At 37.4% G+C, this 24,564-nt stretch overlaps 1 protein-coding gene across 3 annotated transcripts in view; it reads left to right on the forward strand.

Annotated features, from left to right (window-relative positions):
* Positions 1-24,564, forward strand: part of LOC127495144 (cytoplasmic dynein 2 heavy chain 1) — an 84,987-nt gene that overhangs the window by 23,568 nt on the left and 36,855 nt on the right. For all 3 annotated transcript variants that reach the window (XM_051861632.1, XM_051861633.1, XM_051861634.1), the window contains exons 23-62: positions 1,280-1,485; positions 1,570-1,725; positions 1,842-1,956; positions 3,766-3,936; positions 4,173-4,555; positions 4,630-4,762; positions 5,675-5,792; positions 5,894-6,006; positions 6,268-6,381; positions 6,466-6,610; positions 8,191-8,396; positions 8,657-8,839; positions 9,484-9,666; positions 9,751-9,974; positions 10,058-10,167; positions 10,259-10,458; positions 11,807-12,071; positions 12,375-12,582; positions 13,319-13,448; positions 13,530-13,685; positions 14,260-14,519; positions 14,608-14,854; positions 14,939-15,090; positions 15,498-15,642; positions 16,182-16,284; positions 16,651-16,812; positions 17,234-17,355; positions 17,550-17,798; positions 17,877-17,985; positions 18,066-18,179; positions 19,815-19,957; positions 20,046-20,124; positions 20,203-20,363; positions 20,447-20,584; positions 20,663-20,776; positions 22,008-22,168; positions 22,487-22,610; positions 22,764-22,885; positions 22,965-23,051; positions 23,435-23,561. In XM_051861632.1, the coding sequence (XP_051717592.1) occupies positions 1,280-1,485; positions 1,570-1,725; positions 1,842-1,956; positions 3,766-3,936; positions 4,173-4,555; positions 4,630-4,762; positions 5,675-5,792; positions 5,894-6,006; positions 6,268-6,381; positions 6,466-6,610; positions 8,191-8,396; positions 8,657-8,839; positions 9,484-9,666; positions 9,751-9,974; positions 10,058-10,167; positions 10,259-10,458; positions 11,807-12,071; positions 12,375-12,582; positions 13,319-13,448; positions 13,530-13,685; positions 14,260-14,519; positions 14,608-14,854; positions 14,939-15,090; positions 15,498-15,642; positions 16,182-16,284; positions 16,651-16,812; positions 17,234-17,355; positions 17,550-17,798; positions 17,877-17,985; positions 18,066-18,179; positions 19,815-19,957; positions 20,046-20,124; positions 20,203-20,363; positions 20,447-20,584; positions 20,663-20,776; positions 22,008-22,168; positions 22,487-22,610; positions 22,764-22,885; positions 22,965-23,051; positions 23,435-23,561 (6,438 nt within the window). The remainder of the gene's footprint in view (positions 1-1,279; positions 1,486-1,569; positions 1,726-1,841; positions 1,957-3,765; positions 3,937-4,172; positions 4,556-4,629; positions 4,763-5,674; positions 5,793-5,893; positions 6,007-6,267; positions 6,382-6,465; positions 6,611-8,190; positions 8,397-8,656; positions 8,840-9,483; positions 9,667-9,750; positions 9,975-10,057; positions 10,168-10,258; positions 10,459-11,806; positions 12,072-12,374; positions 12,583-13,318; positions 13,449-13,529; positions 13,686-14,259; positions 14,520-14,607; positions 14,855-14,938; positions 15,091-15,497; positions 15,643-16,181; positions 16,285-16,650; positions 16,813-17,233; positions 17,356-17,549; positions 17,799-17,876; positions 17,986-18,065; positions 18,180-19,814; positions 19,958-20,045; positions 20,125-20,202; positions 20,364-20,446; positions 20,585-20,662; positions 20,777-22,007; positions 22,169-22,486; positions 22,611-22,763; positions 22,886-22,964; positions 23,052-23,434; positions 23,562-24,564) is intronic.

A 24,564-nucleotide genomic window follows, 5' to 3' on the forward strand; every position in this document is an offset into this window, starting at 1 on the left:
AACTGAAATAAAAATTTAAAAAATTAAAAATTCATATTTAGAATTGAAAACTAATAAAAACTACTTAAACATACAACAAAATGACTAAAACATTAACTAAAATGAAAATGAAAAATATAAAAATATTTTTTATTTAATACATTAAAATACTGTTTCAATGTTGTTGTTTTTTCTATAACTTATTTTATTTAAATTAGTTGTCAAGGCAAAATTAAATTTTCAGTATTTTCATTGAGTTGAAGTACTCAAATTACTAAAACTAAATCATTAAAATTAAAAATAAAAAACCTAAAAGATTAAACATTTAATTTAATAAAACTCCCCAAAACTAATTAAACCAAAACTTTTACTAAAAAAAAAAAGGAAAATATTATAATAAAAACAAATTAAAAATATTTAATATGAAACAAAAACTGAAATATAAATTAATAAAAACTAAATAAACATATTTAAAAACAAACAAAATTATTAAAACTTTAACTAAAATGAAAATGGAAAATATAACAATATTTTTTTTCCCCCCACAATAGCCAGTAGAATTTTGCATCATTTTTGTCTGTTTAATACCATAAAATACAGTTTCAGTGGTGTTATTGTTGTAACTAAGAATATAAATGTTAACAGAAATTAAATAAAATATATATAGAACATTTTTTATACTTTTTATTTTATTTATACTTATTTTATTTCAGTTAGTTGCCAAGGCAAAATTAAATATTCAGAATTTTCATTGAAGTTCTCAAATTACTAAAACTAAATCATTAAAATAAAAAAAATAAAAAAATAAACAGATTAAATAAATACATTTAATACATTTAAAAAACCTTAAAACTAATTAAACCAAATTTTAACTAAAATAAAAAAGGACAATATAATAATAAAAACTAATTAAAAATATTTAATATAGTTGAAATTATAATATAAATATAAATTAATAAAAAATAGACATTTTAAAAAAAATACACACAACAAACTTACTAAAACTTTAACTGAAATGAAAATAAAAATGGAAATATGAAAATAAAAACTAATTCAAAACATTAATAAATACACTGATAGTCTATCAATGATACTAAAATAACTGTCATGAACATGAAGTCAGTTTTTATTAAGATTACGTCTGCATTTGAGTCATTCTGAGTCAGTTCAGTGAGTTAGAATGATTCATTTGAAAGGAGCAGCTCAAATGGCATTGCGTTGTATTTTTGTGAATTGTTTCACAGTGGGGCTGTAGACATACACACACACGCACACACACAATCTATTCTGTGTTTCTCAGGTGGAGGTGATGAAAGGCAACGTCGAGTCGCGGGTGCAAGTTTACCTGCAGGACCTGCAGAAGTTCAGAGCCCGCTGGGACCAGCTCAAACCCGGGCATGACATCATCGAGTCAGGTGACCACGAGGCTCTGCAGCGGTGCGTTCAGAACATCCGAGACAGACGAGCCGAGTTCGACGAGCTGGAGAACACACGCAAAAAACTCACGTGTGTGACTTTACTCCTGCATTTGCAAGCAGATAAACACCTGTGAGATTACCATAGTAAACGTGTGTGTTGTGTGTGTCGTAGGGAGGACTGCGAACACTTTCATCTGAGCCCTCCTGACATGTCTCTGGCTTCAGACACGCTGAGGGATCTGCAGGAGTGTTCAGAGATGTGGGAACTTTATGAGGAGTTTCAGCAGGGACTGGATGAAAACGCCGAGCAGGACTGGATTTCCTTCAGGTCTCAATCACAGAAACTTGTCAGAAATTTCTACAACTCTTCATGGACATTCAGAGTTGTTGTGTCTGAAGCATATATCCAGCGTTGAGCATTATCTGTGTGTGTTTTCCCTGCAGGAGTAAGACCCACGTGTTCGAGGAGTTTTTGTTCGCGTGGCACGACCGACTGAGGAAGCTGGAGGAGCAAACCAGCATGTCTGTCAAACTGCAGAAGGAAGTGGACAGATATAAGGTCACATGAATGGATTATTCTGGTTATTTGCTAGTATTCTGTGGAAATTCTGTTGTACATGTAGGATGGGTCATGTTCAGGTCATTTGGAGGGTTTGTTCCTCTGTGTTGAAGCTAAAATTAGTGATTCTCCAAATTTCACTAGGCCTGCATTTTCAGTAGTGTGACAGAAGCTCAGCTGGTTTCAAAATAGATTGATTTTATTTCCAACAACTACTTTTGGTAACACGTTATTTTAAAGTGACGTAGTTACACGTTAATACTTGTACTTACTATAGAAATAACAGTAAATTATGCATAATTACAAGTAACTAACCCTAAACCAAACCTAACAGTAACTCTATAGTAAGTGCATGTAGTTAATTAATAGTACTCAGTACTTATTTGATTAATTACAATGTAACTACATCACCTTAAAATAATACGGAAGAGGATTAGGGCCAAGTAATAATAAAAAAAATAAAACCATGTCGAGATTAAAGTCATTATAATGTGAGATTAAACTCGTTAAATTTCGAGGAAAAGAAAGTCGCAATACAATGTTGAGAAAAAAATCATTACATTTCAAGAATAAAGTCGAATTTCGAGAAAAACTCGTTAAATTTGGAGAAAAAAGTCAAATAAAATGTTGAGAATAAAATCATTACATTTCAAGAATAAAGTCGTATTTAGAGAAAAAACTCGTTAAATTTGGAGAAAAAAGTCAAAAATAAAATGTTGAGAATAAAAGCATTAAATTTTGAGGATAAAGTTATGTTTCGAGAAAAAAACCTGTTAAATTTTGAGAAAAAAGTCAAAATAAAATGTCGAGAATAAACAAAATAAATTTTGAGAATAAAGTCGTTGTGTTTTGAGAAAAAAACTTGTTAAATTTAGAGAAATTATTCGATCAGTGTTGCATGCTGATAGAGGACATGACAAGAGAAATTTAATGACTTAATTCTCAACATTTTATTTTGACTTTTTGACAGCACCAAGCGTCCTGCTGGCAGGATGGTGACATTTAAGGGGTTAAAAACACTAAAAATGATGCAGTGTGATTTAAATGGTTTTCTGCCTTGCGTTTTATCTCTCAAAATGATGGATGCCATTTTAAAAATGAGCAGAAATAAGTTAAGGCAAACTTTTATTTATATAAGATAAACATTTGACCTGGCTGCTTGTTGGACTACTTGTTGAAATGATTTGGTGTGCAAGCCATGATTTATATAAATGTAGGCTATATAATAAATATTTTAAAAATGTATCGCATGCCATAATAATCTTTTCAAAAGTTTGTGATTTTGTGCTCTTTTTCTTCTTGACAGCTCACACTCACTGTAGTCAAGTGATGATGTAATATTGTTCATGTAAACAGTTTCCAGCATTTCAGTAATAAAAGTGTCCATAATTAAAATGCGTGCACATTACCGTACAGTGCTCAGCAGTGGTCAAAAAGGGATTTACAAAACGACTTCTCTTACAAACTCAGAGACGTGGGTTCTGACAGCAGTTTAATTACCACATGACATTAGTGTCTGTCCAAAAAAAAAAAAAAACAGTAGGTAATTTGGCTGGGAATTTTTAAACAGGTGGTGGGAGAAAAACATGACTTTCTGGATTCAGACAGCAATGAAATCACAGACTAACCTCGGTTAATGCTGAAAATACCTTATGTCCCCATGAGAAACAATTACTTTCCAAATAGGGCTACTTAAAATTATATGACTTGATATGATTGTTGTTTATTTATTGCTATATTAATTGTAGATGGGCAAAACACAGTTGTGTTAAAGATGTAGCTTTACAGCAGTGTGTGTGTGTGTTTTAGTCCGTAGTTCCAGTGTTAAAGTATGTGCGTGGTGAGCACCTCTCTCAGGAGCACTGGCTGGATCTGTTCCGGCTCATCTCTCTGCCCAGAGGAACCACACTAGAGAGACTGCAGTTCAGAGACCTGCTACGAGTGTCCGACAACATCATAGACAAAGCCCTGGAGCTCAAGGTACACACACACACACACACACACACACACTGAACTTTGAGCGTTGTTTATGCTCAAACAGCAATTTTTTCATACTAACTAAAGTTAAAAAAGTCAAATCATAATCAATCACCCCTTTAACATATCCTAATTAAAACCTGAAATATTTTTTGTCAGATTAATCTGACCTCTAGGCACATTTTCTGCAGTTTGATTCCCTATAAACACACAGTAATCATGTCTCTCTCTGTGAGCAGGATCTGAACAGTCGCGCCCAGGCGGAGGTCACCATCCGCGAGGCCCTGCGGGAGCTGGAATTGTGGGGCGCCGGTGCGTGTTTCACCCTGACGGACTACACAGACAGTCAGGGCGGCTCTCTGCGCGTCATCAAGGACTGGAGGGACATGGTCAACCAGGTGGGCGACAACCGCTGCTTGTTGCAGTCGCTCAAAGACTCGCCCTATTACCTGCGCTTCCAGGACAAAGTGTCGCTGTGGGAAACCCGACTGGCCGACCTCGACGAGTACCTCCAGAACCTCAACACCATCCAGAGGAAGTGGGTCTACCTTGAGCCCATATTTGGCCGTGGGGCGTTGCCGCGGGAACAGGCCCGCTTTCAGAGGGTGGACCAGGATTTCAGGTCAGCGGGGAGGGGATGCAGGGACCGGTGTGAGAGAGATGAGTGTAGATTCACTCACCTGTGTCTGTGTGTAGGGCGATCATGTCAGACGTTCAGAGGGACAGCAGGGTCACGTCTCTCGCGACTCGAGCTGGAATCAGAAACTCTCTCGTCACCATATTGGACCAGTTACAGCGCTGCCAGAAATCCCTTAATGAATTCCTGGAGGTAAAGCCTAAATTCAAATAATATATAATTGTAAATGATATAATTGTAATTTCTACCTGCTGACATATTTGTAGTCATTGCAAAAAAATAAATACATGTAAAATAAGCCATCTAAATAACAGAAACGAAAATAAGACACTATATTTAAATATGCGTATATATATATATATATATATATATAGATATATAGATATATATATATATATATATACACGTGTGTGTATGTATACTTTATATGTGTAATATATTTTTTCTACCATCATAGCGAAAGCATGAAAAAAGTGAAAAAGGAACAAAAATAACCAGCAAAAAAAAAAAAAACATATATATATATATATATATATATATTTATTTAAATATAAATAAGTATATATATATGTATGAAAGTAAAAAAAAAAATAAAAAATATAATATATTCTTTTTTCACTTTTTTCATGCTTTCGCTATGACGGTAGAAAAAATATATTACGCATATAAAGTATACATACACACACGTGTATATATATATATATATATATATGTTTGTGTGTGTGTATATACGCATATTTAAATATAGTGTCTTATTTTTGTTTCTGTTATTTCGATGGTTTATTTTACATGTATTTATGTTTTTGCTATGACTCTACAAATATATATACAGTTACTTTTTTATTTTTCTAGTTTATTTTAAATGTATACATTTAATACATGTTTTTTTTGCTTTTTCATGTTTTTGCTGACAGTAGAAATAATAATTCTTGTATATTATATAGGATTAATGTAAATTATATCTGTTATATATTTTATATCATTTTTATATTAATATATAAATATTTAAATATGAATATAAGCATTTAAATATTAGATTTTCATTATTTTCACAGATTTTCGTGAATATTTTAATGACATTTGACCCCTGTGTGACCCATGCAGGAGAAGCGTTCTGCATTCCCTCGGTTTTACTTCATTGGAGATGACGATCTGCTGGAGATTCTCGGACAGGCCACAAACCCTACTGTCATACACACACACCTGAAGAAACTCTTCGCAGGTAACACACACACACACACACACACACACACACACACACACACACACACACACCTGTTCACAGTTATCACACAAACAGCTGTGGATGATTGTGTGTTTAAGGCATCAGCAGTGTGGAGTTTGATCAGAGTTTTCAGAGCATCACAGCTATGAAATCACTGGAGGGAGAGACGGTGCCGCTCCAGAACACCATCAGCATCTCCAACGACGTGGAGGTCAGATCTCTGTCTTTTTTGCCAAATAATTTTGTCAGATAAATACATTAACCAAGTTTAGTGTTTTGTTCTTCCCTCATATTTAAAATATTTAAAATATATCAAATATTTTCCTCATATTTTGAAGTTTGAATAAAATTTGTAGGGTCATTAAAAACAAATATCCCCTCCAGACATCACTTTTGGCCACTACTGTGTGTGTGTGTATATATTTGATTCTTTTATATTTGATATTCCTTTTTATTTGTGGATTTGTGTCAGGTTTGGCTGAGCGCTCTTTCCACAGAGATGAAAAACACCCTGAAGCATCTTCTGTGTGAGTGTGTGAATGCTGGGAAGAAAGGAAACTTGGACCCCACACGCTACCCTTCTCAGGTAACACACACACATGTTTCTTCAGAAACACCCATGAGTTTCTGCGGTTCAGCTGAAGTGACTGTGGAGTGACTCTGTTTCCAGATTCTGTGCCTGGCAGAGCAGATCCAGTTCACAGCGGATGTGGAGAACGCCATACGCCAGCAGAGCCTCCATCAGCTGGAGCAGGAGCTCACCGCCAAACTGGAGAACTACACCAGTGTGGACACCAACACGGACGACACTGCAGGTACTGAACACCTGCCTACATGTGTGTGCTTATACCTCACGCTACTCAAATCTGCTGGAAAGTGTTCTCAGAAGAGGTTAATAAACACAATGATGTCTTTTTCACTTCTAACAATCCTATAAATTATAGAAATTCAGGTTACAGTAGTAGTTGAACCAGTAATAGACATGCAAAATTAAATTAAAGAAAAAAAGAAATTGAACTTTTCATCAAGGAAAAGAAGACTTTTTTTGCACTATAACATTATTTTACATGACAATGAAGCACAATCGATTCTTGTTATAGCCTAATAATACAAACAAATCTCAGTCCCAGTATCAAAATATGATAATGGGAAAAATTATACATTATACATCGTGATAATTAATTTATGGTGATTATTTATTTAAAAATCATTCTTTGTGGACAGAATGATTTATATTTAAATATAAAAAAGTGTAATTCTCATTATACTTTTTTTATATTCAAATATTCAATCTCGTGGGTGTTTTGTACATTTTGCAAATTTTGTACATTTTAAATTTAAAGTCATCACTTTGAGAGTTCAAAATTAAGAGCTCCAGCCCACGTTCAGTGTGTGATTTGAACAAAGAAAAAAGTTGGTGAATTGACTTGTACCTGAACTGTTCGTCTCCGAGCAAAACACAGTGGCGTTTCATTTCTGAATCCGTGTTTTGAATGAATCGGGTGAATCAATGATTCAATGACTCATTCATAAAGAGAGCCATTTACTTCATTCCTGAATGAATCAGCTGTTTGAACGAATCGAATGAATGAATGAATGACTCAATGACATTTACTGCCACCTACTGGCAGTTTTAGTTTCTTATTTAGAGTAATAAGCCTGTAATAAATAATTTCATAATTTCATATTTCCATATATTAATTAATCTCAAAATAATAATAATTGGCTTTATATAAAATAAATAAGCATCTATGGTATGTCCTCATTTTGATATAGTAAATGAATTGAATAGATGAAATTACATTTTTATGAAATTTAATTTCTTTAATACAAATCTCAGGGTTTTTTTCACACTGCAGGTGATTCTGGAATAAAGCCTCTAATTCTCTGGCTGCAAATTTACATCATTTGCTAATTGTCAGATTAATCTAACAAATAAAGTGACGTGAACATCCATAAAGCTCTGTAGTCCCTTTATGAGCTCAGGAGTTTATTCACTGAAGCTTCAATAAGACTCACTATAAATTTAAGTAAATGGAGCTTCTGATGAGCCACACTGTTAACAGTGATTATGGGTAATTCTGATTATAAGTCACTCAGGAAAAACTGCTGCTGCTGCAGGGCCTAAATGATCTAATTACAAACACTTCAAGCCTGTTCTTGATATGCCTCTGTTTGATAAAAACACATTACAGTCTCTCCACCTCTGCTCCCTATCAAACCTTTACTTTAGATGTGTGTGTGTGTGTGTGTGTGTGTGTTTGAGGGCTTCATTATTAGTACTGCTTGCTTTAAATGAAACCCTAACACACTAACACACTTCAGCGTGCACGTTCAATGTTCAAAAACAGCCATTAGCCGTTGATGCTCAGTTTCTGATGGTTTTGTGTTGTAGAATCCAGAGTTCTGCAGCTGAAGCTGAGGGCTCTGATTCTGGACGTGATCCACAACATCTCAGTTGTTCAGAGTCTGAGAGAAGCTCAGATTCACACCACTGACGACTGGATCTGGAAGAAACAGCTGCGGTTCTACCTGAACGCAGAGCAGCGCTGCTCCATACAGATGGTGGACGCAGAGTTCAGCTACACCTATGAGTATCAGGTGAGGGTCAGGTGACCGGCTCAGAAAGTATAGTCAGACAGCAGCCTAAATGAACAAAATGAGCTCATTAATATGCATGACACATGGTGGAAAGTTATGAAGTAACATCAGCGTAGTCAAAGTTTTGTTATTGAGCCAAGAGCTTTGGTATAGTAGAGTTAGTGACACTCATAACACAAAGGATGCTGGTTCAGTCTCACATGAAGAGTCAGATCCTTAGGCTGCTTCACAGGGACTGACTCTGTCTCTCTTTCTTTCAGGGCAACACTCCTAAACTGGTGCACACGCCTCTCACGGATAAGTGCTATCTCACACTCACACAGGCCATGGAAATGGGTTTGGGCGGGAACCCGTACGGCCCTGCTGGAACCGGCAAGACTGAGTCCGTCAAAGCCCTGGGAGGATTGTTTGGAAGACAAGTGCTGGTCTTTAACTGTGATGAGGTACACACACACACACACACACAAAATACAACACACACATAAAATAAACACACACACAACATACAACACACACACGCAACATACACAAAATACAGCACACAGACACACAAACACACACACATATATACACACACATACATACAACACACACACAACACACACACAGATATACACACATATACACAAACACAGAGACACATAGACACACAACACACACTCACACACACACAACATACAACACACAGACACACGCATGCAACATACACACAACATACAACACACAGATACACACACAACATACAACACACAGACACACACAACACACACACACAGATAGACACACACAACACACACAGACACAACACACTCACAAACACAATACACATTCACACACAACACACACACACACGCACAACACACACACAGTCACACAAACACACACACACACACGCACAACACACACACAGTCACACAAACACATACTCATACATGTATTATATTGATGCTAGCAAAAAATCTATGCATTAAGCTCCACATTACTGTGAATAACAGAAGTGTTTCCAGTACTGGGAAAGTTAATAAGGCATTTTTACAGCCATTAAACAGTTTCATGTTTGAAGGTGTGTAATATCTCTGTGTTTTAGGGTATAGATGTGAAGTCCATGGGGCGGATCTTCGTCGGGCTGGTGAAGTGTGGAGCGTGGGGCTGTTTTGATGAGTTCAATCGCCTGGAAGAGGCCGTGCTCTCCGCCGTCTCCATGCAGATACAAGCCATCCAGAACTCACTGAAAAACCATCGCACCACCTGCCAGCTACTCAATAAAGAGGTGACACAAACACACATGCTTCAGTTCTGATCCTACACATACCAACACAAAAGAGACAATGAGACATTCTGTGTATGTTTTCAGGTGGAGTTGGACCCAAACTCGGGCGTCTTTATTACTCTGAACCCGGCGGGTAAAGGATACGGAGGGCGGCAGAAGTTGCCGGATAATCTAAAGCAGCTCTTCCGACCGGTTGCCATGACGAGTCCCGATAACGAGCTCATCGCTGAGGTCATCCTGTACTCAGAGGGATTTAAGGAAGGAAAGGCACTTGGACGAAAATTGGTCGCTATATTCAACCTGGCCAGGTAGAAACTCAAATGTTTATGTAATATAACACTGTGTGTCTGTGCATGACTTGACATGTGAATATGTGTGTGTTTGTGTGCAGGGAGCTGTTGACGCCCCAGCAGCACTATGACTGGGGTTTACGTGCGCTGAAGACGGTTCTGAGAGGCTGTGGGAGTTTACTGCAGTTACAGAGACTGAACAACAACCCCAGTGAGTGACTCTCACTGGAATCCATAATCACATAACTCGATCAGTAAACTGTCCAGGATCAATTCACGTCCATCTCTGTGTCTGTCTGCAGTGAAAGAGAGCTGGTTAGTGGTTCAGGCTCTGAGGTTAAACACCATGTCAAAGTTGACGTTCGCCGATAGCTCTCGGTTTGATGCCCTGGTCAGAGACGTGTTTCCTGGAGTCGACTTTAAGGACGTGGAATATGAGACGCTCAAATCCGCCCTGCTGTCTGTGTATGAAGAGGCACGGCTGGAGATCATACCCAGTCAGGTACCTGCCTATGCACCCTGCATACTACACCCTACCTAGGGCCCTATGATATCTGTTCTATTTTTTCCCAAGTTCCATTTTTGTTTCTCCTCATTTTTTTTTTTTTTTTCGATTTAAATTTTTCTAGTTTTCATTTTAATGGTTCAATTCAATTTTAGTAATCAAGAATTTGTATTTTCTTTCTGTATATTTTGTCATTGTTAATATATGATTATCCCTTAATGACTCCTTGGAATGTTTTTAGCTTTATAAAAGCAAAAAAAAAAAAAACAATTAGTTATCAAGAAGCGTGTTTAATTAATTAAAATAATGAAACTTATACTATTTAAACTTATACTTAACTTATACAATTTATTAAAAGTTTAACAAAAATAGCATTTTTAGGGTCCTATGAAATCCATTTAATTTTTTCTCCCAATCCATTTTTTACACCTTAATATTTCTGGATTCCATTTTAATGGTTTAATTAAATTGTGTGATATCAACTTGCAATTGTGAGAAATAAAGTCAGAATTGCCAGTTATAAAATCAGAATTGCGAGTTATAAAGTCAAAATTGCGAGAAATAAAGTGAGAATTGCGAGTAATAAACTCAAAATTGCAAGAAATAAAGTCAGAATTGCGAAAAACAAAGTCAGAATTGCAAGTTATAAACTCAAAATTGCGAGAAATAAAGTCAGAATTGTGAAAAATAGTCAGAATTGTGAAAAATAAAGTCAGAATTGTGAGAAATGAAGTCAGAATTGCGAGTTATAAACTCACAATTATAATTTTTATTTTTTATTCAGTGGTGGAAACAAGCTTCTATACATATTATATTGTACATTCAACTGTACAACAGTTATATATTTCTGTCATCATTTCTTCAAGTTGAACCAAACTTTTATTTTGACAGGTTGTCCAGAAGACCTTTGAGTTTGTGTGTATTTAATGATAGTTTTCTCATATGAAATGTTGCTGAAGGGACTCTCAGAGCAGCTCTGAAGATGAAGATCATGTGTTCATATAGTGAGACTAAAAAACACCACGAGCGTCACGCGTGCTTCAGTGTGTGTAGTAGATTAAACTGCGCCGCTCATTCATGCAGACTTCAGATTTATATGAGCTTCAGTATTCACAGACATTAGTCCATATCGCAGTTTGATTCAGTGTACAGCTCTACTTTTCATTAATTCATCCATAATTTGCCAAGTTCCACATTATACTGTAAATTTCATTTTGATGACTGGGTTCTGCAAGTCTTTTCCGCACCACAGAAATCATATGGCCCTAATTACCCGAAGACTGTCATTTTGAAATGTGTGTGTGTGTGTGTGTGTGTGTGTGTGTGTGTGTGTGTGTGTGTGTAGATAAAGAAGGCTCTGGAGCTGTATGAGCAGCTCCGGCAGCGGATGGGTGTGGTGGTGGTCGGACCCAGTGGGGCAGGGAAGTCCACTCTGTGGAGGATGCTGCGGGCGGCGCTAGGCAGGATGGGCCGTGTGGTCAAACAGTACACCATGAACCCTAAAGCCATGCCACGGCAACAGCTCCTGGGGCACATCGACATGGACACGCGAGAGTGGTCCGACGGGGTGCTGACGTCCTCCGCACGACAGGTGGTGCGAGAGCCACAGGGTGAGGACAAACACACACACACACACACACACTACATACATGAACACACCAAACAAACACAAAATACACACATTAACACATTCAGTGAATGTTAAATACACATTAACATGCATAATGAACACTTAACATACACATTACTCTAAAATTACCTTACACTCAAAAAAACAAACATTAAATACACATGATAACACATTCAAAGAGCAAACACACTCCGCAAACACCAAATACACACACTTGAAAGTAAGTTTAATTGAGATTTTAGTTTGTCTGATTGTGCTCTCCATTCCTCTCTTTCCCTATCAGAGGTGAGCTCATGGATTATATGCGATGGAGACATTGACCCAGAGTGGATCGAGTCATTAAACTCTGTGCTGGATGATAATCGCTTGCTCACGATGCCCAGCGGTGAGAGGATTCAGTTCGGCCCCAATGTCAACTTCCTGTTTGAGACCCACGATCTGAGCTGTGCCTCACCAGCCACCATCTCCCGCATGGGCATGATCTTCCTCAGGTAACGCTTCTAAACACAGCACAGCCAATCATACAGCTTCACACAACCTAAATCAGCCAATCAGCTGTCAGTTTGCTTATGTATTGCCCCCAAAAGCAGCCAATCACGTCTGTCTATTTAAATATCATTGCAGTTTTTTTCCATCCAAATTTTTTCCCATTACATTTTTTTAAATCTATTTTTATTTATTTTATTAATATTTACATTTATTTTGCATTTTTCTTTTTCATTTTTTTCATTATTTTTAACAATTTAATTTGGTTAGATTCTTTTAATAAATAAATAAATAATAATTTGTTTTTACATTTATTTATTTTACATTTTTCATTTACATTTTTTCATTACATTTATTTTTTTAGCATTTTAATTCAGTTTAATTATTTTAATAATAAATAAATAAACATTTGTTTTTACATTTACATTTTTTTTTTACATTTTTCATTTACATTTTTTTTATTGCATTTTTAGCATTTTAATTCAGATTAATTCTTTTAATAAATAAACATTTGTTTTATATTTATTTATTTTTTTTTTACATTTTATTTACATTTTTCATTACATTTTTAAGCATTTTAATTTAACTTATTTTAATAAATAAACAAACATTTGAATTCAGTTTAATTCTTTTTGTACATAAACAATCGTTTGTTTTTACATTTTTAAAAAAAAAAAAATTTTATTACATTTTTAGCAATTAGTTCAGTATTTTACGTGGCCTACTGTATGTGTGTTGCAGTGATGAGGACACTGACGTCGGCGCTCTCGTGAAGTCGTGGCTGAAGAGGGAGGATGAAGACAACAGGATGAATCTGGAGAACTGGCTCAATGATTATTTCCACAGAGCTCTGGACTGGGTTCTCAAGCAGGTGCCGTCCCGTGACACAGTCCTTTAACTCTGACCCAGTGCATTCACTGCATCATTAACATCTCCATCTGTCTCTCTGCAGAGTGATTTTGTGGTGGACACCAGTCTGGTCGGGACGGTGCTGAACGGTTTGTCCCATCTGAGAGGGGTCAGAGAGAGAGGACAGTTTGTCGTTGGACTCATCCGTGGTTTGGGAGGAAACCTCACGCTCAAATGCCACCAGGAGTTTGCCAAGGAGGTCAGAGCCATCTTGATTTATGGGAAATGTAATTTCATGCCTGCTCAGCCAACCGCCTGTCAATAAATTCAGGAGCCGCTCCCTTAGATTAACACTTATGACCAGTCGTAATTTAAAACTTGAGTTTTAAAGAAGCAGTGAAACTTTGATGTGATTCAGTCAGGGGTCACAATCTACATTTTATGTTGTCCACTCTTAATGTCAGTCAAGGTTTCTTGCACCATAAAAAGCCATTTTCCTCTCTCTGACCAGTAGAAATAAACAGGCGGTTTTGTTACGGTACCTTTTAACCCTTTGATGACTGAATAAGTGCAGTTCACCTTTATTCCACAAGGTGACAATGTCTGATACACAATGATGAAGTGACGTTTCACTCATAGTTACTGCAGGCAGAAAACAAAAGAGCAAAGCTTGAAATGGCTCAGCAATTTACTAATTACCGAACATTAGTGTCACTGTTCCTCTGAAAATCTAATAATAACATCTAATTAAAACTATTAACAAAAACTATAATGGTATATCAATGATGCTGAAATAACACTGTTGTGTTGTCATGTTCTGAATGTGTGTTTAGGTTCTGAGTTGGGCCAGAGAAAGCCCACCTGACCCTCGAAAGCCTCTGGACACATACTATGACCCCGCTTCGGGCCGTCTGTGTGCGTATGAGCTGCAGCGAGGGGAAGGTGTGTGTGAGGATGACCTCAGTAACCCACACAATCTCCCCGTCATACACACAACTGACATGCAGCGCGGACTCGACCTCTTCACACCGTGGCTCTCGTCCAATCACAGGCAGCCGTTCCTGCTGGTGGGGCCGGAGGGATGCGGGAAAGGGTATGACACAAATTCATACCAGGGCTTGTTGAACCCTTTTTATACAAATACACATGCACAAAATGACGATGCTCTCTGTGTGTGTCAGGATGCTCCTGCGCTGCGCTTTCGCCCAGCTTCGCTCTACGCAGGTGGCCGTGGTGCACTGCAGCGCTCAGACGTCCTCCCGTCACGTCCTGCAGAAACTCTCGCACACGTGTTTGGTCATCAGCTCCAACACGGGACGCGTGTACCGTCCCAAAGACTGCGAGAGGCTGGTGCTGTACCTCAAAGACATCAACCTGCCCAAACCCGACAAGTGGGGCACCAGCAACCTCATTGCCTTTCTGCAGCAGGTCATATGCTACACATTTTTTTTTATAGTGCAGATCAAGGTTTCTTGCACTGATTTAGTTTTTCACAGTCTTTTTTTTCCACAGGTCTTGACATATCAGGGCTTCTATGATGAGAACCTGGAGTGGGTCGGGCTGGAGAACATTCAGATCGTGGCTTCGATGTCAGCAGGTGGTGCTGTGGGGCGGCACCCGCTCACGTCACGCTTCACCTCGATTGTACGCATCTGCACCATCGAGTGAGTACTGATACACACACACTATCTAAATGATATGGAATCTAAATGGCAGCTTGTTTCCACCATGGAATAAAGAAATTAAAAAGGTAAATAAATAAAAGGTAATTTCTCACAATTCAGTCAAATTTGTGAGATAAAAACTCAAAATTGCAAGGAAAAACAAGACCAAGTTGTTGTATATAAATTGCCAATTGTAAGGGGGAAAAAGTCTGAATATCTCACAATTTGGACTTGTTTTTCCTCACAATTGAGAGTTTTTATCTTACAAATTTGACATTTTTCCCCTCAGAATTCTGAATTAATTGCAATTCTGACTTTTTTCCTCTGAATTTTTCCTTTGGAATTTACATCTTCCAATTCTTTGGATTCTTCCAATTCCAACACACACTAATCCATCTCTCCTGTAGTTATCCAGACAGAGAGCAGCTGCAGACCATCTATAGCGCATACCTAAAACCTGTGCTGCAGAGGACTCTGGGTAATGATCCAACCTGGAGCTCTACAGGGAAGATCCACCAGCTCGCCGGCTCTTTGGTGCAGGTCTACGAGCAGGTCAGATGTGATTGGGCATTTAAAAGTGTCTTTGTTGATGTCATTGTGAATGTGATATACAGTACAATTTTTTTTGTCTCTTCTGCTCACCAAGGCTGCATTTATTTGATCAAAAATACAGTAAAAAACAGTGAAATATTATTTCAATTTAAAATAGCTGTTTTCTATGTGAATATATGTTAAAATGTAATTTGTTCCTGTGATCAAAGCTGAATTTTCAGCATCATTACTCCAGTCTTCAGTGTCACATGATCCTTCAGAAATCATTCTAATATACTGATTTGCTGCTCAGGAAATTTTTTGTGGAAACCATGATACATTTTTTTTTTTTTTTTCAGGATTCTTTGATGAATATAAAGTTCAAAAGAACAGCATTTATTTTAAATAGAATCTTTCGTAGCAATATAAATGTCTTTTACTGACACTTTTGATCAATTTAATGCATCCCTGATAAATAAAAGTATTAATTTCTTTCAAAAAGAGACTCCAAACTTCTGTATGATAGTGTAAGTTTTGACTGGTATGTGTTTGTGTTTCAGGTGAAGGCTAAATTCTCCGTAGATGATCACAGTCATTACCTGTTCACCCCGTGTTTGCTCACACAGTGGGTCCTGAATCTGCTGCGATACGACCTGAGCGCAGGTGAACTCAATATATTCATTAAACCAGCGCTAATTCACTAACACGTCCCAAAACTGACACCTGAGATTGATTTATGCTGCCTTAAATTGTGGCCAAAATGAGGTATCTTATAAGGCAGCAACAGTCCTGTCAGAAGTACATATTTGATGCCCTAAAATGTTGTCTAGGTAGGCAGCTGACTAGGTTTTGGAGCCATTAGCCTATTTAATGACTATTATTTCAAATGTTGACTTGCTAAAAGGTGTCTGTAAGGGTTTGGATTTGGGTGTACTGGTTATAGTTAGTGTTCAATTCATGAACTATAGACATCTGTGAGGTTCTCACCATGCTACAAAACATGTTTTTTGTGTGTGTTTGTGTGCACAGGTAAATCTGCCGTAGATTCAGTCCTCGAGGCGGTGGCGTATGAAGCCCGGCGTCTGTTCAGGGACCGGATCGTGTCCTCTAAAGATCTGAATGTGTTTGATAACATCCTGTCCTCTGTCATCAGGGGCGACTGGGGCTCGGATGCACTTGACAACATGACAGGTCACACACTCACTGTTACACTACTGTTCACATTCATTAAGGATGCATTAAATTGATCAAAAGGGACAGTAAAGACATTTATAATGTAACAAAGCTTTCTATTTATCCTGAAAACACAAACATATGAAGCAGCACAACTGTTTTCAACACTGATAATAATCAGAATTATTTCTTGAGCATCAAATCAGTATATTAGAATGATTTCTGAAGGATCATGTGACACTGAAGACTGGAGTAATGATGCTGAAAATTCAGCTTTGCATCACATGAAATAATTTTATTTTAACATATATTCACATAGAAAACAGCTGTTTTAAATTGTAATAATATTTCACATTATTATTATTTTTGCTGTATTTTTAATCAAATAAATGCAGATTTGATTGGATCCTTTGTTCATTTGTGTTGTGATTTACCACAGATACGTACTTTGTAACATGGGCCGCGTCTCATGAGGGTCGTTCCCCTGGTCAGCCCCTCCCACCGCATGGAAAACCGCTCGGACGTCTCAACGCCAGTGACCTCAGAGAGATTATACACAAGGTAAGAAAAGAAATAAAATTATAACACGTTCATAGTCAGTCACTCCAGATTTTCAAGATTTAAGTGCATTATCTAATTATTAAGTAAATTCCTCATTTGCAAATCTCTTTGGATAAAAGCATCTGCTAAATGTAAAAAAAATATTTTTAATGTAATTTGTTTTGAGCATATTATCTTGTTTTGTGTCTCATCAGGGAATAGTTCTGTACGGCCGTGATAACCGTGAGTTGGACATCCTGTTGTTTCCGGAGGTTCTGGACTACATGTCTCGAGTGGACCGTGTGCTGAGCTCTCCGGGCGGGTCTTTGCTGCTAGCGGGACGTAGCGGCGTCGGCCGGCGCACGGCTACATGCGTAGTCAGCCACATGCACGGGGCATCTCTCTTCACTCCTAAAATCTCCCGCTCGTACTCGCTGAAACACTTCAAATCTGACCTCAAAACTGTGAGTCTCAGTCCATGCTGACTCTCTGCAAGCTAACAACACAAGTCGCTCGTTCAGACTTTCTTCCTCTCTCTGTAGGTCATGCAGTCTGCCGCTGTGGACGGCCAGCAGGTGGTTTTGTTGTTAGAAGATCATCAGTTTGTTCATCCGGCCTTCCTGGAGATGGTCAATAGTCTGTTGTCGTCAGGTCAGTTCAGACCTCACAGTGTATTGCCAATCAAAATACTTTGCTGTATCATTAGTCATCATATTTGATGTTCGTAACAGGTGAAGTTCCAGGTTTGTACTCCACTGAAGAGCTGGAGCCTCTACTGTCATCTCTGAAAGATCAGGCGTCGCAGGATGGGTTTACCGGTCCGGTTCTCAACTATTTCTCCCAACGTAAGAACTCTCACACACACAATTGCTTGTTTTGACATTCCATAAAATGTCTTCACAAGCAAATTTTGCTTTTCTGTGTTGATGCATTTCACATTGCAACATCTCTGTTCCCCAATACAAGTCACTAAAAGCATCTTGAAAAATGCATACATGTAAATGTTTAGATGGGGGACATTAGCCATATATTATTCTTTATTCATAATACATCTTCAGTACATCTTCAGTCTTCATCTTTTATAATTCTGTTAAAGATTTTATTTATTTTATACATTTACTACATTGAGACATCGCTTTTCTCAATTTTCTAATTGTTTTTGTTATGCTCTCTAGGATGATGTTCTCATCCTAGAGAGCATTTTATTGGACAAACATTTGCACACAAGTGCAAGATGTCAAGTATTTTGATCGATTTTCTCAGGAGGGAAAGACTTTTAAATGCATGAATCTGCTAAAATCTTTTGTCTTTCTAAAAACAAGCACTAAAACATAATACTTTCATCATATGTGTGTGTGTGTGTGTGTGTTTGCGAGTATTGATATCATTAACTAAAACTAAAACTATTAGAAATTATTTTGTTGATTGGAATAAAGCTGAAATAGAATAAAATATAAATATTAGGTGAAAAACTTTAAAAATTTCGCAACTGAAATAACTAAAGTAAGTTTAAGCTGAAGGATTAAAATGACTAAAACTAAAATTGAAATAAAAATAAAATAAAAATTTACTAATAAATAATAAAATAAAATTAATAAAATTAAAAATTACGAAATTACTTGAACTGAAATTATGAAAAGAAAAGCTAATTCAAAATATTAATAAACACAATAATAGTATATAATAGGGGTGTAACTGTTCACAGAAGCCGTGGTTCGTTGCGTACTTTGGTTTTGGGTACAATTCAATAGGAAAAATGGTCACATTTTAGTTTAGGGTCCAATTCTCACTATTAACTTACTATTAACTACAACTTTTGCCTCAATAAACCCCTAATTACTGCTTATTATTAGTTAGTAAGGTAGTTGTTAAGTTTAGGTATTGGGTTGAATTATGGGATGTAGAATATGGTCACGTAGAATAAGGCTTTAATATGTGCTTTATAAGTACAAATAAACAGCCAATATCCTAGTAATATGCATGATAATAAGCAACTAGTTAATATTGATAAGTGGACCCTAAACTAAAGTTTTACCAGACAAAGGAACAAATTTGTTTCACCTAGCAGCTTTTAGTCCCCTAGTTAGTACAGTACAGCCTCTTATAGTGTATTAAGCACTAAACAGTCAACAGAACACACTCTTAGGTCGTATTTTTTTTGCAGAGCTGATAAAAAACAAAAGGTATTTGGTCACAATCAGCTACAAAACTGAAAAGCATCTCGTGTTATAAAAGTACAAAATAAACGTGCATGCGCTGTTCCTTTTATTCTGTGCTTGTTCCTGTTGTGGTGGTTAGCATACAGCGTTGCATTACCATGCACGCCCCCTTCTGGATTGGAGTATGGATCGCCTGCGACTGACTGTATTCGTCGTCTGACTATATAAACCGAACTGTGACGTCTGTATCGTACGGGATGAATACATGTACCGTTACACCCCTAATATATAAATAACAGTTGTTTGTGTGTGTTTGTGCAGGCGTTCAGCAGAACCTCCATGTGGTTTTGATCATGGACTGCACTAATGAGCACTTCACCATTAACTGTGAGAGTAACCCCGCCCTCTACAGGAAGTGCTCAGTGCAGTGGATGGAGGGCTGGTCCGACAGCAGCATGAAGAAGGTGAACAGAGAAACGGTATCAGTGTTGTCGTTTGAGCCACATCTGTATTTATTAATTCATTTTGGTCATGTGACTCATTTTTTTTTAGATCCCAGAGATGCTGCTGTCAAGGATGGAAGGAGAGGATGAGAAAAATGGAGAAAAACAGAAGAAGAAGAAGAAATCTGGTATGATGTTGAAGAAAAGCGTGTGAACTTATAGCTGCACGTGGATGTTAAACTGCTCTCTGATTGGTTGTCTTTCAGCATCCGTGCATTCAGAGCTCTATCGGTCCTTCCTGGCGATCCATGAGTCGTGTCGGGAATTCGGAGCCACGCCTAGTCAATACCTGAGCTTCCTGCAGGTGTACCAGTCCATATACAGCTCCAAAAGGAAAGAGCTGACCCACAAACAACAGCATCTACAGGTGAACAGCTTCAGTGATGGAGACAGGAGCTTGAATTTATAATGAGCCCGTATGCTAATGTTTGGGTTCCCGTGTGACTGCAGGCGGGTGTGGCCAAGCTGAATGAAGCGAAGGCATTGGTGGATGAGTTGAAGAGGCGGGCGGCCGAGCAGAGCAGCTTACTGAAGACCAAACAGGCCGAGGCGGATGCCGCCCTGCAGGAGATCACTGTGTCAATGCAGGTTTGTGTTTGAGGCACGTGTGTGTATAAACACGCAGTGTGAAGCTGTTCGAGGGTATTAACGTGTGGTGCGCTTCAGAACGCCAGTGACCAGAAGACGGAGATGGAGAAGATCAAAGAGAGGATGGCACAGGAAGTATCCAAGATTGAAGAGCGGAAGAAGAAAATAGACGAGGAGCTCAGAGAGGTTCAGGTGAGCACACCTGTCTGCTTGACCTGAGCTTGGGTTATTATTGTTAAACAGCACTTGAAAGATTTTCTTTAATTGAAACTGAAATAAAATAAAATATAAAAATTTATTTTAGCTAGTCCATCAAGACAACATTTCTCTTTTTCGTTTAGTTTAACTTGAAGTACTAAAATAAATAAAAGGAAATAAAATAAAAATAATAAATAAAACTATATAAAGATTTTTTTAAGAAAATGACAAAAATACAAAACAAAATGACTAAAACTTTAACTAAAATTGAAGTGAAAACAGACAACATAAAAATATAATTTAATTAAAAATATTAACAAAAACATCTAGTTTTTTTAAATGTTGAACTTTCTAATATTTATAATAATATAATATATTTTTAAATGTTTAATATAATATTTAATATTTTAATGATAAATAATAATAATTTATTTTTAATTTTAATTTATATTTTCTGTTATATTTTCAATTTGTACTTTTAATTTAGTTTTCATTAGTGTTGACTATATCACTTTTATTTTTATTGTTTTTCATTAAATTTAGCTTTTATTTTAGTTTTAGTATTTTAGGTCTGTCAAAGTTAATGCGCTCTGTAACTGATATAATTTAAATGAACTTTAACAATGATAAATTTATCAGGGTGAGCTAGCTATCACTTGTGGCATTTTAATTTTTAAGGCAGGTTATAATTATTTTAATTTTAACTTTTATTTCAGTTTCTCTGTTGATAATACCAGTCCTGATCATCTGAATATATCTGCCCTGATCCAACGAGATTATACTATTTTTTAAAACCTTTTAAAATATTTTTAGTATGTAATATTGAATTTTTAATTTAGATTTTAGTTCTGTTTTATTATTTTGAATTTGTCCTTTTAATGTAGTTTTCATTAGCTTTCACTTTGACAGTTTTAGTTTAGTTAATATACTGTTTATCTAAAGCTAAAATTAATTTGTGGTCATTTTTATTTTAGTCTTGGCGTCATGAAAGTGTATTTTAGTTGATCAGATTATGTTAATTTTTATTTTTATTTCAGTTAACAAACATGTTTCTTATGTTTGTCAACTGTATTTAGTTTTCATTAATGTTAATAACAGTCCTGATCACATAAATGTGTCCTGATCTTATGTCCAGTGTTACGGAGATGCTCTAAAAACTCACATAAAATTGTATTGTGTGCGTGCGTGTGTGTGTGTGTGTGTGTGTGTGTGTGTGTGTGCTCAGCCCCTGGTCGACGAGGCAAAGCAGGCAGTAGGGAACATCAAACCGGAGTCGCTGTCCGAGATCCGCTCGCTGCGCATGCCGCCCGATGTCATCAGAGACATTCTGGAGGGGGTGCTGAGACTCATGGGAACATTTGACACGTCCTGGGTCAGCATGAAGAGGTGAGAGAGACAGACGGGGATGTGAGCGGAAGCCGCTCTGTCATTATTCATGCTTTATATTATTACCCTTTAACGGCCATAACAGAATGAATTCTGCCTTTATTTATGGTGTTTATCTCTTCCCGGGAAATTAAACTGTCATATTGCTTATTACACCTTCACACTCTTCAGGCTAAATGAATCTAGACTAATTAATGATTTTAATTTAGTGCATTTTCATTGCAAATAGGCGTGTGGAGACATTAGGTCATTTGCGTTTGGTTAAAATGTTAAATTAGTTGAATAATTGAAGCGCTAATGGAGTGTTTATGAATGCAGTTTCTTAGCCAAGCGAGGAGTGAGGGAAGACATTGTCACGTTTGACGCACGCAACATCACTCATGAAATCCGACAGAGCGTCGAAGAGCTTCTGCACAGAAACAAGGCATCGTTTGACCCCAAGGTCAGAGACACCATTTCATATTGTACATGGAAACTGAACTGACATTTCTTACAATCTCACAAATATTGTCAAAAAACATTTAATTGTATGCAAATGTAATTAAAGTTTTACAAGTGAACAATCAACTAATCGTCAGTCATTCTTGTGCTGCAGAACGCCAAGCGTGCGAGTGCTGCCGCCGCTCCTCTGGCCGCCTGGGTGAAGGCCAACGTTCAGTACTCACACGTGCTAGAGAGGATCCAGCCGCTCGAGACGGAGCACGCCGGACTGATGGAGTCAGTACACACATCAGCAAAGCATTCTGGACTTTTACAGACGGATTGTTTCTGACACAATGTCTCTGTTTTCTGCCAGAAACCTCCGCAAGACAGAGAACCGCAAGAACAGGCTGGAAAAGGAGCTGAACTCTGTGGGAGAGAAAGTTCTGGAGCTGAAGGAGAAGTAAGACTCATGGGACACTTGACTCATAGTTGATTCCAATAGATTTTGATATTAGCATTAATATCAAAACACAAAAATAGTCCACTTCTAATTTGATTTCTAAGTAAGATTTCTAATTAGATTTTCTGACTAGGCCAGGGGTGTCCAAACTCGGTCCTGGAGGGCCACTGTCCTGCAGAGTTTAGCTCCAACTTACCACAACACACCTGCCTGGAAATTTCCTGCAGGCCTAAAAATCTTGATTAGCTGGTTCAGGTGTGTTTAACTGGGGTTGGAACTAAACTCTGCAGGACAGTGGCCCTCCAGGACCTAGTTTGGACACCCCTGATGTAGGCAGTTCACTAGTTTTTGTGTGTGTACGACATCTCGTCTCTGGTGTCCAGGTTTCAGTGTCGTACGACTGAAGCAGCGAAACTGGAGTCTGAGGTGAGCAGAGCGCAAGAGACCATCAGCGCAGCAGAGAAACTCCTGCAGCAGCTGGACGGAGAGCACACGCGCTGGACCGCACAGGTGTGTGTGTGTGTGTGTGTGTGTGTGTGTGTGGGGTTCAGGTATACCCTACGTTGTGGACAAAATGTCCCCATAAGGAAAGTAATATCAAAAATCTTTAACCTTGTGGGGACATTTTTTGGTCCCCATGAGGAAAACAGCTAATAAATCATATTATATGTGTTCTGAAAATGTAAAAATGCAGAAAGTTTTTTGTGATGGGTAGGGTTAGGATTAGAGGAGAGAATATACAGTTTATACAGTATAAAAATCATTATGTCTATGGAAAGTCCCCATAAAACTGTGTGTGTACAGGTACAAACCTATATATATATATATATATATATATATATACACACACTATACTTGTGAAGGCCAAATGTTGTCACTTATATTGTGAAATTTTATGTGAGGACATTTTACTGGCTTATAAAAACATGTTTTTATTTAAATCTAGTGTTTTGCACATGATTCTGTGATGGCTAAGTTTAGGGAAAGAGGTTCGGTTAGGCCATAGAAAATATCATTAAAGGATTAGTTCACTTCAGAATTCAAATTTCCTGATAATTTACTCACCTCCATGTCATCCAAGATGTTCATGTCTTTCTTTCTTCAGTCGAAAATAAATTAAGGTTTTTGAGGAAAACATTCCAGGATTTTTCTCCATATAGTGGACTTCACTGGGGTTCAACGGGTTGAAGGTCCAAATGTCAGTTTCAGTGCAGCTTCAAAGAGCTCTACATGATCCCAGACGAGGAATAAGAGTCTTATCTAGAGAAACCATTGGTAATTTTCTAAAAAAAAAAAAAAAAATTATATACTTTTTATCCACAAATGCTCATCTTGCACTGCTCTGTGATGCGCCACACATTACGTTATCATGTTGGAAAGGTCACATGGCGTAGGCGGAAGTACCACAGTAGAGCGAAAAACTCCATTTCATTTTCTCCTCCAGCTTCAAAATCGTCTGACATCGTTGTTTTACCTTTTTTTTGTAAAGGGCATTTGGCTTAGTCTTTGCACG

The sequence above is a fragment of the Ctenopharyngodon idella genome, chromosome 15 (genome assembly GCF_019924925.1).
Source record: "Ctenopharyngodon idella isolate HZGC_01 chromosome 15, HZGC01, whole genome shotgun sequence".
Classification (NCBI taxonomy): domain Eukaryota; kingdom Metazoa; phylum Chordata; class Actinopteri; order Cypriniformes; family Xenocyprididae; genus Ctenopharyngodon; species Ctenopharyngodon idella.